The sequence below is a fragment of the Abramis brama genome (genome assembly GCF_963993115.1).
Source record: "Abramis brama genome assembly, chromosome: 18".
Classification (NCBI taxonomy): domain Eukaryota; kingdom Metazoa; phylum Chordata; class Actinopteri; order Cypriniformes; family Leuciscidae; genus Abramis; species Abramis brama.
In genome coordinates this window covers 18,051,694-18,068,796 of record NC_139980.1, presented here as the reverse complement: position 1 = coordinate 18,068,796, position 17,103 = coordinate 18,051,694, and the positions used below count along the sequence as shown (strand labels likewise).

The 17,103-nt window shown below is 36.5% G+C and overlaps 1 protein-coding gene across 2 annotated transcripts in view; it reads left to right on the top strand.

Moving 5' to 3' along the window:
- Positions 1 to 438: 438 nt before the first annotated feature.
- Positions 439 to 17,103, top strand: part of LOC311068086 (brain-enriched guanylate kinase-associated protein) — a 29,440-nt gene continuing 12,775 nt past the window's right edge. The window contains exons 1-2 of one of the 2 annotated variants that reach the window (XM_084090303.1): positions 439 to 920; positions 6,571 to 6,599. In XM_084090303.1, coding sequence (XP_083946429.1) covers positions 642 to 920; positions 6,571 to 6,599 — 308 coding nt within the window. In that variant the 5' untranslated portion in view covers positions 439 to 641. Of the gene's footprint in view, positions 921 to 6,330; positions 6,600 to 17,103 lie in introns of those variants that run through there. The other variant, XM_084090302.1, reaches the window with a different exon arrangement.

The following is a 17,103-nucleotide window of genomic DNA, read 5'->3' as shown; positions in this document are numbered from 1 at the left end:
CTAACTCGTCCACCTCCCCTCAGCTATTTTATTCGTCTCGAGGACGTGTAGGTTGGTATCTTGCAGCCGGACAAACCAGCTGGAAATCATGCAGCCTCACCTCCAGTCCCAGTGGAAGGAGTACCAGCACCAGCAGCCGTCCACGGGCCTCTAGCTGGGATAGTATGAGCTCGGAGGCAACCACCTGCCTGAAGCTCAACACTGACAGATCCCATGAAGCAGAGCAGCGTTGTGACCAACCAAGAGGCCGCAGCCCCCTTAGAGAACTCAGGTTCAAAGCAGGGAGCTGCCAGCAGGGGGCAGTATTGACCAGTGGGGAGGTAGGGTGGGACTCCAGTAGGGGTGTCAGTGTGACCTCTGATCCGGCCGTGTCGCATCCGGCTGTGTTACAGCATCAGCTGGAACAAATAATCGAAGCCAAATTGAAGTTCTCGCAGTTCTTGGATGAAGTGAGCAGCCGAGTTCTTCGTCCTACCAACACGTTTGTGTTTTCCAAGCAGACGGAGTCCTCTAGGTCTAGCTCTTCTATCTCCATTCATAGTAATAGTAAGTCCAGGACACCAGACCCCCAACAGCAGCCAGGGGACGTGGATTTTTCTCAAAGCCCAGTTCAGCCTCAGGACATCCCATCAGTGGACGGGATGCAGGAAGAACAAGGTGCACCAGAGACTGTAGGAAAAGCCTACCTCGAGACGGACATCGACTGTGTGCGAAGGGAGGATGAGATAAAGGAAGTTAAGACCAAGAAAGAGACGGCCATTACATTTGAGAGCAATGAGAGAAGAGAAGTTAAGACTCCTCCAGAATGTCATTCACACCGCATCCTGAGAATCAGACCTTCGAGCCCGCTGCTCTATAGAGAGGAAACCCTCTCTAGAAACCCCTACCGATCTGTTTCCCTTCCCAGGGACATCAACATGGTAAGTTATTCCTGTCCTGTTTTTTTTTTGTCCAATTTTTCCAATGCATTTTGATCAGTACATACACATAGGAAAGGGTGTGGAATCACAAATCTCATCCCTTTAATATATCACTTGCTTCTCCTTGACATCAATAATGTTAAAAAGAGAGAAATATATATGGACACCGTGATTTCGCCAAGTAAGACATGTTCCTGGGTCGACACATTTTGTTGATCCTGGAACAACATTACTGTCCGAAAATTTTGTGCTAACCCTATCACTGTAAAAAAATGTTTTTGCCTTACATTTTTAAGTACAGTCAACTTGGATGTTTAAGTCATTTCAGTTAAATTTTGTATAACTTGAGTTAAAGCAATGTAAAAACATGTTGTTATAACTTATTGATCATATCATTTTATACAGTGTACCCCTAAACCTAACACTACCCATAACTTACCTCTAAAGACAGAGGCAAATGATAGGTTAATAACACTGATGTAGAAGCACCTAACTCTGGTTTTAAGCCTAAACTTGACATAAACTGTAAACTTGTCCCTCAAATCTGATTGGTTGATTGGTGACCTGTTGCACTTGACACTTGACATCATTGACATGTTGCACTTGGTGAAATCACGTTCACCTATATACTTGTTATTGTTATAATTATTATTTTGCGAAAACATTCTCTCAAGACCAAATTATCACAGCCAGAGTTTCACAAAAAAATGGTTCTAGATTTTATTTCGCCTTCAGAATTTTGGCAAAAAATAAATTAAAAAAAATAAATATATATATATGTGTGTATATATATGTATATATATGCATATATATATATATATATATATATATATTGGCAAAAGTTTTTTCAACAAATAAAACAATTAAGTCCATAAAGTCTCCTGAGAACCTTTCCTTTAGGTATTGGTGCCATCCCAAAAAAAAAAAAAAAAGCTTTTTAACAACTATCTCAGCAGATTTTTGGAGATATATAAAGGCCGGGCTGTGTAGGATGCGTTATCATACAAACCGTAGTAAACAATGCAGTCTGTCCCTGACTCATAAATATATCAGAAGGCATTGCTATTGAATCAAGCTTTTAGTCAAGCTGAGCTCTGAAAGGATAAGAGTGCCAGAACTCACACAGAATTGAGCCATGGCACTTTACTATCCATATTAAACTAAAACACAGTGTGTGTACACTTGTGATGTGAGCTAATACTCTGTTCCTCTGCATGTGAGTTAATAGTCGATATCCATATTTTAAAGAGATAGAAGAGATGCAGAGTTCATCCCATTCTGTTCTGGTGTGATTTCAGCAGAAGAAACCGTATGTGTGAAGGATAATCAGATCAATAACTAATCCGGCACTAAGGGAAATGGGTTTCTCATTAGTTTGTGGATCACTTATTGTATCTGCCAACTAATTGGATCGATGTAGCTTTACATAACTGTAGTGTAGATAAACATGTGTCGTGTCATACTGAATTGGTGTGATCATACACTTTTCAAGTGCAAAATACCCATTATTTATTAGGCTTCATTATTCTGGATGTTTACCTGTTAAATTCACAAAGCATTCATTTGTAGAACACACACAAAAAAAAATCGTTGCCTTAATTTATTATCTTATTAAAATGCAGTCTTTGCCGTCACCTTAGCAACTGCTTGAAAAAAGGTGGGCGGTGAGGGGGCAGAGAGACAAGTCTGTGTGTGCCTGAGAAGAGAGAGAGAGAGAGAGAGAGAGAGAGAGAGAGAGAGAGAGAGAGAGAGAGAAGAGAAGAGAGAGAGAGAGAGAGAGAGAGAGAGAGGGCCTGACAAATGAAACTTGCAGTGCTCCCTTGCCATTTGATGGAAAGTGAGATCTCAAGTCGTTGCCAGAAACAACCTTCATTTGAAAGAAGATGCTGATCTTTATATTAGAAGATTGAGTCAGTTTCCTGATTTAATCAACTCTGCAGTTAATAAGTGTGAACCTTCGTGTCATCAACTACAGTAGTACCGAATTTGCACATAAACGTGAAGTTCGTCAGAACTACAAAGATAAAAAATATGGATCTTGATCAGAAATGTAAGGGTGGTGCTTTTTTTTTTTTTTTCAATGGGAAAATTGGTTGCAGTTTATTTTACAGTAGAGCACTTATGTGTACTTACAGTGTACTTAAGTACTGGGTAATATAAGGGTTTAGGGTTAGGTTCAGGGTTAGTACCTAGTTATTACCACATTATTGTAAATACGGTCACACTTTAGATTAGGGTCCAATTCTCACTATTAACTAACTATTAACTATGAATTTTGGCTCAATAAACTCCTAATTACTGTTATTAATAGTAAGGTAGTTGTTAAGTTTAGGTGGGTAGGATTAAGGGATGTACAGAATGGTCATGCAGAATAAGGAATTAATATGTGCTTTATAAGTACTAACAGCCGATATCCTATATGCATGCTAATAAGCAACTAGTTCATAGTGAGAATTGGACCCTAAACTAAAGTGTTACCGTAATTACTATAACAAGTACATAATATGTATATGCAGAACCGGAGTGTAAAATAAAGTGCTACTGAATTTTTTTTATCACAGCATTATACTGATTTTATGAATGACTGTAAGTGTAAACACTGTGGTTTTGTGGTTTTGTTATTCTATCAAAATATTACTGTTTATTGTGGTGGTACAACATGGCAACATTGGCTTAAGCAGGGGTGTGAGTTGTTTGTGCAAACCAAGGGCTCAGGGTTTGGCCGATGCTGTAACTCGGGCACTTTTATTTGATTTGATTTTCTCATTTTTGTATTATTTTATTATGAAAAATATTATAACATGTTGATATGATGTAATATGTTGATATAACATGTTGAACATGTTGAATAGTTGACTCTATTCATCTTGGTGAGATGAATAGAGTGAAGCAAATCATTTCAATATTTATTGTGTACAAATTAAATCTGTAAAATTGTTCCAAAATTACGACCCACTATGAATTACGTATATTTGTGGCATCATTTCCACCGTGACCAACATTTTTGGTAATTTTTTTTATTTTTTTTTTTAACTTTGTGTACTTGTTACCAAGTCAACAGTGATAACAATCAACAATCAAGCGGTCAAATTATTAAAAAAAGAAAGAAAAAAAAATTTATTTAATTGTGTGTATTTAAGATACATGTTAGGTATGAAATTACCCTTACCAAGACAAATGATTTGCCATTTCATTCAAGAATCAAATATAATACAGTACATCATTTATGTGGTGGAAATGTTCATGACTAAAATTTTTAAATGTTACAAAATTCTCCTGGTAAGTACGTTCAATGTTAGACATTGTTGGTAAGAAAAGTAATTAAACCACTGAGTGTATGAAAAGTGTTTCATGAGAGTTTTTTAAAAACATTTTTAAAGGGCCTAAAGTGCTATGTTGAAGAAACGCCCATCTGCATCATCTTTATTCATTCATACAAACTGGGCGCGAACTACAGCTTCATCTTTACTGTCGGCTTTATTATTATGTTGCCTCTTAAAATTGAGCTTGTGCTGCTTTTAGTTCTGTTTTGTCCTTAAACTTGAATTTATTTCTTAATTTAGTAGAACAGTGCAAGGAGCCAGATGGTGGGCTTTGCATAACTATCCCCATAGATATGAAAAAAAGCAGGCATGTTTTCTGTCATTTGTTTTGTAATAAATATATAAATGACAAAAATTATATTATATATTATATTAGAGGAGATGTGTAACATTTTTGAAGAGTTCAAAAATCCGTGGACCATCTATGGCCCATTCATGGCATTTAAAGTCCAGGTGATTATTAGCTAAAAAATATATTTCTGATTCTTAGTGTTAAAGGTGCAGTATGTAATATTGACAGCTATTCAAAATATTGGAGAGGGTTGTTTCCCCCACAGCCTCCTCCTCAGACGCGACGCTCACGCGGGTTGCCAGATTGAGGACACGCAACAGGAGCGAGCGCAATAACAATGGAAGGCAGGAAGACTAATGCCTGCTACAGATTTGCAATTTCTGCAATCCTATAAGATCAATACAAATCACACTGTACCACATGGATCTAATAAACTTGGGTACAACATGTATAGACTGTACAATGATGACACCTCTTGAATCGTAGGCTACGACACAAGTTAGTATAAAGAACGTCATCAGCATGTGCTAGTGGTAAACAAATAGAGCAAGATGAATCACACTTTTGTAACTGTGGTTTTTAATATTTTAATATTTTTAATATTTTTAATATTTTAATATTTTTAACATTTTAATATACCTATGAACATAGAGCTTTTTAGGATGCCAAGGCTTTTTAGAATCTGCGATCTCTGACCCAGTTTGTTTGCTGGCATCCTTGGCTGTAATACGCTGTGTTTTCCACCAACTGGCAACCCGGGGTGTCAAAATACTATTGTCTAAATTGGCAGTGGGCGGGATCACACAGACCAAAACAAAAATAGACATTCTGAAACGGAACGTACATTTCAAAGCTGAATAGCATTGTTTTTCAGAGAAACGATTATGTGAACTTAATTATACGTATGTGAGCATGTTTCCTTAAATATCTGCAAACATATTATGGTATTTTTAACTGACATAAAGCACCTTTAAAGAGGCAAAGATCTTCTGGGGTTGCCTGCATCAGCCGATCAACTGTCTTTGAATGGGAATGCTGGGTATATTTTTTTACATGTCTCGTTTGGTGCTACAAGTGTTGTAGAAATTACATAATTCATAGTTAAATATTTATATGACAAATCTAATAATTCCCTGCACACAACTTTCTTTTGTGTAATTACAAATACAACAGCGGTGTTAGACATCCATGTGAAATTCTTTATTTATCTATAAAGAGATTTTTGGTCTGTAAAACGAATATATTGACTATGTATGCAACACAAAAAAAAAATTAGCGTAACATTAGCATAATGTACAAACATAGCATAATGGCTTTATAATTTTTTTATATTGGCATGTACATTATTAAACTAACTTGAATGTCTTATACTACACTGGATCACACACTTCTTGCCTGGTGTTGAATTATTAGGACTGCTGGAACGGTCCTTGGTCACTGCTGCACACTAAACCTGAATGAGAATGTGAATTCCTCTGACATAATCTCACTCTTGCATTATTCATGGGGCGGCAGAGAGACAGACCGAGCAAGAGAGAAAGCTGTAACACGCAGTGGATGTGAGAACCAGAGAGCCTCCCCATCCCCATCAACAGATGAGCCCACCTGTTTCCCTCCTAAACCTCTCTCTCCCTCTCACACTCTTTTTCTCACCTTCTCCCTCTCTCTGTTCTGCTGTCTGTCCTCACATCCTTTGGTCTTCGTGAAGCCTATGAGTGAGTTTCTCTCGGGGAGGGGGCGGCGTGCATGATGTTGTGTATCTGCATTCTGGCTGCAACTGTGCCTTCCATTCGCACTTAATCTGTCAAGATTTTCCCCCTCCTCACACATGAGATCGGTGCAGAAGTATACTGGCACTGGGAGAGAGAGCGAGAGAAAAGAGAGAGACAGAAGGAGAGAGAGTGTGAGCGAGCGAGAGAGAGGGAGAGAGAGAGAGAGAGGCTGAGTGTGTCTCAGACTGCGCAGTGATGCCTTGGCAGCTTCGGGAACCAGGCACACGTTCGTTTCAGTAATATCCTCTTATTCCTTCTTCCAGGCTTCGGAAGAGGAGATGCAGACCATAAGGTAAGCGGCTTCACCTTTCTGTCATTTTCTATTCTTCTACCCCTCTTTTTCTCTTCCTTTTATTGACGACGCTCTTTAAATGCCTTTTAAAGCAGTTTAAAGCAGGACTGCAGCAGGAATTCACCCTCGTGATGATGTAAGAAGCAGGAATAGCCCGCGTTCTCCACCACAAAATAGGGGTTTAGTTAGCTGAAAAATCTCCAGCTTCTTTTGAAAGCTCAGTTGTTTAGGTTGGTTATGTATCATAGACCACATCCATTTGACTATTTACATTTGCATTTCAGAATGTGCATGTTTCGTTTCCCTCTTTCCCAAGCATATAAATTGATCGGAGAAGACCTGTAGAGAGATAGCAAGGTGCATACTGGCCATTCCCAAACTGAACTGCGCCTTTCCATTGGCTGGAGAATATTCAAGCTGTGCATGTGCTGTCATCAGATCACTGTTCCCTAAGGCGACATGAGAGATGGGGCTCGGGAAATTATTTATGAGCATGCTAGGTGTTCACTGCTGCTGCTGTATATTATAGTATAGAAGTCATGTGGGGGGAAAAGGGATGACTCAAGCTCTGCTCGCCGGATTTATTGGGGGTTTCCCCTCCGCATGAATTATTAATAAATCACTGGGAGAAACAGAAATGTTTGGAGTCATGCTGATGGATTTTAGCTTACTTGTCTTCGTATTGCTACGAGAAATGAGAAACTGCAAAGTAAAGGTGCTTGCAAGGACTCGGCATCTATGACGAAGAGCACTTGTCACAGTGGATTCACTGCGATTGGCAGAGAAGATGCCAGTTTGCAGAACAGTAGTCCAACATTCATTGTCTAAACATTTATTTACAGATTAAATTTACTGCAATGAATACATTCAAATGCAATCAAACAATGAAGAGATAGAAGAAGAACATTGGTCGACTCAATCATCTATGTGCAATCACTGTAGGGGATGCAGTTCTCAGGTACTCTGTATAAAGTCTAGAACAATGCCGGGCAACTCTGGGCAAACACTCGAGTTCCGGTTTCCAGCAGAGTTCAGCTCCAACCATGATCAAACTCACCTGGCTGTAGCTTTCTAGTAATCCTGGAAAACTTGATTAGCTTGTTCAGGTGTATGGATTGGGGATTAGTTTTGGAACTAAACTCTGCAGGACAGTGGATCTTCAGGGCCAGAGTTGAGAACTCCTGCTCTAGTACTGGTTGCCATCCCTTGTGCTGGATGCACATTCTCTCTTATCTGACACACCCATCTGAGGTCTTTACTAACGAACTGATGAGTTGAATGAGGTGTGTTTGATTAGGGAGACATCTAAGGGCACGTTTACACGACAATGATGTCCTAAAATGGAAGAAAAAAGTCCAATGCATTTTCGGTGTACAGACGACAACATTGTCAAAAAGATCCCCGTTCACAGGGATCTGCAAAAACGACTAAAAACACTATATTATTCTGCCAGGCCAGTAGCTGGCGATGTTACTTTGTAAAGAAACGCTACGCACCTATAGACTGAAAACATAATACGCATGCACATGTCAAACCATTTTTTTTTGGGCGTTTTAAGGCCCCCAAAACGCTGTTGTTGTGTAAATGAACAGCCAAAACGCACAAAACTTTTTTACGTTTTTTGTTGAAAACAGTGTTGTGTTAACAGCCCCAAAATGTGCAGTGCTTGGAGAACTCCAGGATCACTGGTCTAGTATACGCAATGTTTTAAATTAACAGTGCACCAAATTATAATCTGTCAATTTTGATCCTGCCTGAGCTGGATTGAATAATGAACAATTTATTTTAATTGATTAGATGGGAAGCAGTTGTTGGATAACTTCCATTAAAATCTGCATAGATGAAGTTGCTGCATTGTGTGGAATAACCATATGCAAAGTATGCTGAGGTCTGGATCTTTAGGTCAGCAATGATTCTGCAAAGGTGATACATGAGTGGTGGTGGACAGAATATGCAAACATAAGGTGAAACACCAATTATCATCCCAATTTATTGCAAATGGCCAATGTGGCCTTGACCCCTCAGTGCAGCAAATCTGATGTAACACACTGAAATCGCTGCTTCTTGGTCTTTTTCTCCTCTTCTACACAGTAAAAAAGGACTTGCACCATTCATGTTTATTTCAGATATTACATTTCAAAGGACAGGAAGTAACATTTGTACAAGTCACAATATAAATAACCCTCATAATGTATTTGTGTGTGTGTATATATATATATATATATATATATATATATGTGTGTGTGTGTGTGTGTGTGTGTGTGTGTGCGCGTGCGTGTCTGTATATATATATATATATATATACTGTATATACATACATACATACAGTACATATACATACACATGAAATCTATCCAGTCTGGACACAATATTTCTTTATTATAAATTAGTATAGGTTAAAGAAAATACAACAAACCCTACCATGATGGCTTTTTTTATATTACATTAATGAGAATTAAAATATAAAATATGATTCAGACATGTTGTGAGATATATCTGTAAAATGGATGCATGCATGGTTAGCCTTTTCAAAATATGGTAATATTGTTGTTTTGCAATACAGTTTGCTATATATGAAATGTATAGAAATATATCACAAGGATGTGTATGAGACTATTGAAGTTAATTTCAATAACTTAAGTTAACAAAGACTAATCTAGCAGAAATTTGCATAATGTAATCAGGGGTTTAAAACACATTACGACAAGGGTTTTTGAAAAATATAATTATTTAGCAAAATTTTTAAATAATGCTACACCCCTGAATGTCATCAATAGTACTGAAAATTAATTACAGATAAGCATAGTTGGTCTACAAGACTGTCCAAAACAGTTGCATATGATCATTCTGTTGGTTTCAGTTGATGTTGTTTTGTGTATTTACTCCATCAGTTGAATGATATCTGCAATGACGTTGCTGAAAACAATCCATGTTTTGCAGCCTTGGGCTCTGATGTTCTCTGTCTGTTCTGAAGAATCGTTTATTAGTACATGTTTTAAATCAATCAGCGCTGCTATTTTTAACACATGTGAGCTTGTCGGTTTGCTCTTGTATGTGTTCAAATGCCCACATGTTCAGAATTTGTTCCGTACCGTTCAGCCTGCCAACATTAAGCCTTGTAGGCTTAATATTTTATATCAGATCCCTGCCTCTCAGAGGTATTGGTGGTGTGTGCATGTGTATTTTCATTTGTTTAAAAACACGAGGAATGTATACATCAATGAAATTGTTGAATCTCACGAAACTGTCAAGAACATGCACAATTATTTTTCACACCAGAAGTATATAATAATAATGAGAAAAATACATTTTGCTTAAAGAAAAGTACTCATTTTTTAGGACCATTAGGTTTTTTTTATTGTTATTGTAATTTTTTGTTTAGCTTGTTTTTCCCCCAAAAAAGAAGTGTTCATTAAAGTAATTTCATATGGTATTAATTAATTTATTTTGGTGTGAAATATGATCAAGAGATGTTCCTTATGAGTTGCTGATATAACCTGTCCAGTGTTTGGTGTAGCAAATTACTAAGTTATCAAATTACTGTAATTTAATTACTTTTCCTTGAAAAAGTAAAGTAAGGGATTACTCTTAATCTGTAATTTATTTACAGTTATTTCTGATGTAATTGCATCAAATATTGTATAGAACAATTCTACATAAAACAATTTTAAAAAATCTAATTTTAATATTTTTTCTAATTTTAATCTAATTTTAGTATTTATTTATTTATTTTTACTTTTCATGTAACCTTCTCCCTTTACACACTTTGGTCAGTTTAAGAATAATTTGGGCAATTGTATATTGTTTATTTGGAAGAATCAAAAGTGCAGTTTTGTGTCTATCCTTGTATTGTTCAACTGGTCGATGTTGATATGGGATTTAGAAAGTAATCCAATACTTTTTAGAGAGTAATTACATCATTACATTGTTGATGATGTAATTAGTAGCTAGTAGAGCTGCACGATTCTGGATAAATTGAGAATTTTAAATAGATGTCACGATTCTGAACAGACAACTAAACAAAATAACATGTAATTTACTAGAGGTTCTGACAAAATGATAATTGCTGCAGTCAATGTATGGATTCTAAAGATTTGGATTACATCAAGCTAATAAAATTGATGTCTTTTGTGAATTTATGTTGTGTTTTAGTGTATTATGGGTCTATAGGAGAAAACGCCTTTTGTGTCTCACGGTAAATAAACCAAATATTACAAAATGGTTAAACGATTAAAGAAGGTATTTTTAAGGTTTTAAAGTGTAACATTATTCTTGTTTAACACCATGTAGGCTAATCCTCCAAAACGAGTTTGCAGCAGAAGGCACGAACAGAGCAAAATGTTATTATTTATGAGTAGCCTAACGTTATTATATGAGTAACGTTAAACTGTATTAATAAATGCGACTGAAAATTTAATTGATAAGACAATTGAATGCAATAGAGTCAAAACATTAATGCCACGATTTGAATATGCATAAGTTAAATAGGAATACGTACAAATTTGTACGTCGGTAAAGTTGTTTAATACGTAAATAAATTACGTTTTTGTGCTGTCAATTACGTGCATTTTATACGTTTTAGTACTGTAAATACGTCAGTATTATTTAGCGTGTGTATAAAACGTAAATAAATGTACGTATAGTAGAACTACACTTTACGTAAAAATACACACGTATTCTCATGAGATCACGTTGCTCTGGATCAGCGGCAGCACCGATGCAGATTTGAATGTGAATAGATAAGCGAATCGTTGTCATTTAGGAATGAGATCGCATGGAAGTTTGAATTGAGATCTTGATCTTTTAACGATTAATCGTGCAGCTCAAGTAGCAAGTAATTAATCACTTTTTTAGAGTCACTTACCCAACTCTGGGTAACCTGTCCACCATCCTTTGCGTTTTTGAAAAGTTTTGCATACAGACGACAATGTAGTCAAAAAATTCTTCGTTCAAATGGATCCGCGAAAACAATAGAAAATTCTGTATTCTGCTGCCAGGCCAGTAGTTGGCGATGTCACTTTGTTAAGAAACACTATACGCCTACAGACTGAACAGGTAATACGCATGCGCATGACATCACCGGTTTCACAATTCGTTTTTGTAGTTTACATGGAGACGATAACGTTATCGTTTTCAAAAACGTGCACTTTGAAACACCTTTTCAAAAGTTTGCGTTTTCAGGCCCCCAAAATGCAGTTGTCATGTAAATGAACGGCCAGAACACAAAAAAAAGTTTTAAGTTTTTGTTGAAACCGGTGTTGCGTAAATGGCCCCCTCGTTTTGAAAGTACCAAATCGTAGGCATTAAGCATTAATGAAAAGCTTAACCCGACCAAAAAGTTCCTCTGGGATGACACATTCCATTCTCATTCGGTGTCAGGACATGATGGCATCCCAGCAAACTTTCCTATCCTAATTTTCCACAAAAATGTATCTCATCTCAGAGCAAAAATGACTCCCAGTTGATTTGCTGGGCACCATGACACATTTTAACATGGCCCTCGGCACAATGTGTTGTTGCTGCTTCCTGGAATCCCATTCCACCCATCAGATTTCCGTTGCTCATCCTCAATTCTGCCCGGATAGACTGTCCTGATTCATCTCCTTTTCGTTTATCTGCCATCTGCAGGCCGCATAATCCACTTAAACCATAATTATTCCCCACTGTTTGCAAGTGGGTGGCTGGTGGAAGGAGGGATGATGTGAGATTGAAAGTGAGAGTGAGAGATAGAGGCGAGAAAGACAGAGAGAGTAACAACAAATCAAGTCAGTGCAGATAAATGACTGGATTGTTCCAGTGTGCCTTGTGTGAGTTTTTGGCTTTTCTTTTTAAAATCAGAATGAAATGGCATTCACAAATCGTTGTACTTCCATAATATGAATATTCAGTGAGAAAAAAAATGTAGGGCAAAGCTTGATTGTAGCTATTGGGAATTGAGTGCATTGTAAAAAGTGGGCGTTTCATGCCAGAAAGGAGCCAGACCTGAATGCGAGTTTATAGTTGATTGTGGAGGAGTACTTCCGTCTTGATTTTTGAGGAGGATTTTTGGCCGGGAATGTGGAGAATGGAAGCTCTAAGTTGTGTTTGCTAAAACAGTATACTGAAATAATGCGTAAATACCTATTTATCTAGGCTGCTTCGGCTCTTGCTTAATGTTAATTGGTGATGTCTGGCCAAAGAAAATTGTTTCATAGTTTCATTTTGCACTTTTTCCTTCTTTGGAATGACATGAATAATGAGACCATAAATGTGAGAAATTAAAACAGGTCCCGACTGCGACTAAAATGGTCACAGATGCACAGTGCTGGGTAGTAACTGATTACATGTAATCTGGATTACATAATCAGATTCCAAAAAATCAATACTTGCAATTAGATTGTATTGCATTTTAAAATACTAATAATCAGATGACAGTTACTTTTTTATTGAGTCAAGTCACTTTTATTCATATAGCGCTTTTACAATACAGATTGTTTCAAAGCAGCTTTACAGCGATAACAGGTATATTATTCAATTATTGATTACATGATTAATTAATATTCACAAAATGGCAGTAGATTGATAATTTGTTTATCATTTTCTGTATCTTCATATTTTTTATCAATTTGGTACAATATTTTACTAGTAAAATTAATGTTATAAACAACTTAGGTCAAAATCTAAAAGTAATTTAAAAAGTAGTCATTACTAACTAATTTGACTGCAACAGTAAGATATTTTTGTTTTAAGAAATGAATACATTTATTTGGCAAGGACAAAATAAACTGATCAAAAGTGACAGTAAATACACAGGCTACTGTTACAAACAATTTCTATTTCAAATGCTGTTCTTTAAACTTTCCATTCATCAAAGAATCCTGTAAAACACGTATCACAGTTTCCACAAAAAATATTATGTAGGCTACTTCAACATTTACAATAATAAGAAATGTTTTTTTAAAAAAAAGGATAGTTCACCCCAAAATGGAAATTCTGCCATCATTTACTCTTGTTGTTCTAAACCTGCATTAAGCTCTTTCTTCTGTTGAACATACGGGAAGATATTTTGAAGAATGTTGGTATCCAAACTGTTTCTGGTCCCCATTGACATCCATAGTATTTAAAAAAAAATACTATGGAAATTTGTTGTTACTGATTAAAGATACATATTCAAAACAACAAAACTTTTTTTTTTTATATATTATTGGAGTAAATGTTGTACAAATCTCACATGAGATACAATTGTAAACTTGGCCAATTTGGTTGCCATGTTGACTTTGAACTCAGACAGTTTGACTTCTGTTTAGTTGATCCACGAGTGTTTGGTGCATCCTGGGGTCTATGTCTATGCAACAATGAGTGCGTTTGTGATGAGGGGTTTCCTGGGAGATAATCTCCCTGCGTTAAGAAGTGCAGAATACAAAGTGGAGGTGAGATGAGAGGCCGTTTCACACCTCTTGTTTTCTGTCGCTCTCATTTCTTTCTTCCATCTCACTCCTGCCCCTCTAATCTTCCAGCTCCACTTGTCTTTCATTCCCTCCCCTCGCGCCTCTAAAATGTCAGCTGCTCTTTCCGAAAGATCAAATGCAGCCAATGCGGTGGATGTAGCCCCTCGTGATATAAGACGCATTGACTTCCATGGCCTGCTGTGGGAGTATACTTGCCCCTCGTGATGTGGTAAATGTTCGTGGGCGAGGATTTAGGGAGATGTGTTATATTGACGCCCTGCAGTGATTCAGATGGGAGAGAGAGAGAAAAAAAGCGAGTGTGCGATGAGTCAGAGGTGGGGGAAACCAAAGAGAAATGTATAATCAGTTGTTGCAAAAATTCTCTCCATCCTCACCTGATGGACTAGATGGAAATAAGGACAGGAAAACAGGATAATGGATGTCTTTTATTGAGAGTATTTGTTCAAAAATAAAATCAGACAAGTAAAAAAATAAATCCAAAAAGGTACTTTCCATAAATAGGGTTAAATAGGGTTTTATGCTGGAAAATATCAAATCAAAGATGGATAAACGAGGTGTAGTTGGTGCTGTATTTTGGGGTATTTTTTTGCTTTCTATGCTATCTAATTTAAAATTTTCAATTGAGGCCATAATGTGGTTTAAATCATATTTATAAAATTGTAAGGGTTATAAACACAACATCAGAATATTTAGATTCTAATATTGGAGTCCCACAAGGATCTATCTTAGGCCCACTGTTTAGTATGTATGTAAATGATTTACCAAATGTCTGCCTGTCAAATGTATGCTAATGATGTTGTTTTGTACGTAAATGCAAAAAGTCAGCAACAGGCTGCTCAGAAATGGACTTTTACGATGGATCAGGTTTCACAATGGCTTACTAAATGTTGTTTATGTCTTATTGCCAAGAATACCATTTGTATGTGTTATTTTATTTTATTTTTTCTAAAAGTGCAAATTGTGATTCAAAAGCAGAAGTGTTTGTCCAGGGATAGAAACTTGAGGTCATACATGAAATTAAATATTTAGAAATAATAACAGATTCTCAGAAGGAAAAAAAGTGAAGAGTGAAGAAAGTTAACACAGTGAAATTTAATTTAGCCAATTTTAGATTTTTTAGAAATAGTTTGGAAGGAAGCAACAGCTTTATGTATGAACTCCATGATTCTTACACACTGTATAACAACCTGGACACAAATTTGCAAGTCTTAAACCGGTTGAAAGTATTTATAAACAAGCTTTTAAGGTCATCATTGTATTGTTTTAGCTAAGCTTTATTTTTTGAGTTGGGAACATTTGAGATTAATATTCATAACATCAACCTGCCAAGGGATCACGGATGAAAATTAGCCAATTTGGTAAAATCTGGCGCATTTTATATATTGATGTATCATTAATGTATATTGTCCTTGATTAAATAAACAAATAAATAAAAAAATTGGTATCCCATTTGTGTGTAGATTAATCCAAAACAGAGCGTGACGCAGAAGGATCGTGATTCCACGGAGCAAACGCTACATATCCACATATATGTTGACGCAGAACTAATATATATATGTTATATGTTATGTTATTTATAACGCAGAACTAATGGCTGCATTCCAGACGAGGTTGGACGTGGGAATATCGCAAATTAAATGTCACACATCAGACCTCTGAGTTCCAGGCAATCAGACATGTTCACATGTTGACCCCATGATGTCGCCACGACACTGAATGCATATCATGTTTTTGTGTTAATTATGGCAAAAACAGAATAAAAACAACTTAAAATCGCTTTGAAATCAGCTGTTGAAGGTATTATTACATAAACTTAATGTCTAATGTTAAAGTTTGTTTCTAGATTTATGCTCATCGGAAGCAGGACTTTGTCAAATGAAGCATCTCACTGAGGTTGGGGTTGATCAGTGTATCTCGAGTTCACATGTCGAATGTCCGACTTTGAGTGGCGTTCCAGACGTTATTTCCAAGAACGAGGTGGAAAAAAGCTTGGAAAGTCCAAGCTGTCTGGAACGCAGCATAAGAAAACAGCTCAAATTGTTCATTAACAAGGAACAGGTGTGGAATTAATCAGAAACCATGGTAACAAATGAATGAATGAGAACTGAGGGGTCGTTTACACAACACCGTTTTCAACGGAAAACAGGTTATGGGTTTTGGCCGGTCATTTACATGACAATGGCATTTTGGGGGTCTGAAAACGGGTTTCAAAGTACACGTTTTTGAAAACGATAACGTAAACTAAACGGTGACGTCATGCTCATGCGTATTACGTGTTCAGTCTGTAGACGCGTAGTGTTTCTTTACAAAGTGACATCGCCAACTGATGGCCTGGCAGAATAATACAGCGTTTTAGTTGTTTTCGCAGATCTGTGCGAACGTTGTCGTCTTTACGTGAAAAACAAAAGAAAAAAGGAAAAACGTTTCCTTTTTTAGTACATCATTGTCGTGTAAACGTACCCCTAGACAGAACATGACTATTAAACTAAACAGGACATGATCGTGACACAAAAAACATGTTTTTTTTATTTTAATTTTAACCATATGTTAGATTATCTTATTAACTAACATTTTAGCATCTAAATAAATCTGTTAACTGCAAGAAGGGTTATTATTAAAATCATAATAAACGTTGCTATATGGCAATACTGTACCGCAATTGAAAATGGTCAAAAAAGTAGTTTTTCTATAGAATTATGATTTTCTTTTCTATTTAATTGCACATTTCTTTTAGAAACTGATAGATTTATATTGGAACCAAAAAATAAGTAGATCCCTGTCATTTAATCCCTATCATTCCCAATCATTTGGATAACTCATCCTCACTCTCATCACATGGAAGAGCTAACTCTGCACTCTTCCTATTGCCCTCTCCGTAAAATGTTGCTATATTCAAAATCCAATGAGGAAATACATTACTACAATTCGTACAGCGTTGCCATACAGCAACATACGTACCTATTTTTCAAAAGTGGTACAGCGTTGCCACATGGAAACATTGATATTTTCTCAATTTACAGTAAAACTATGTTAGACAAAGTTGATTTGTGAATGAA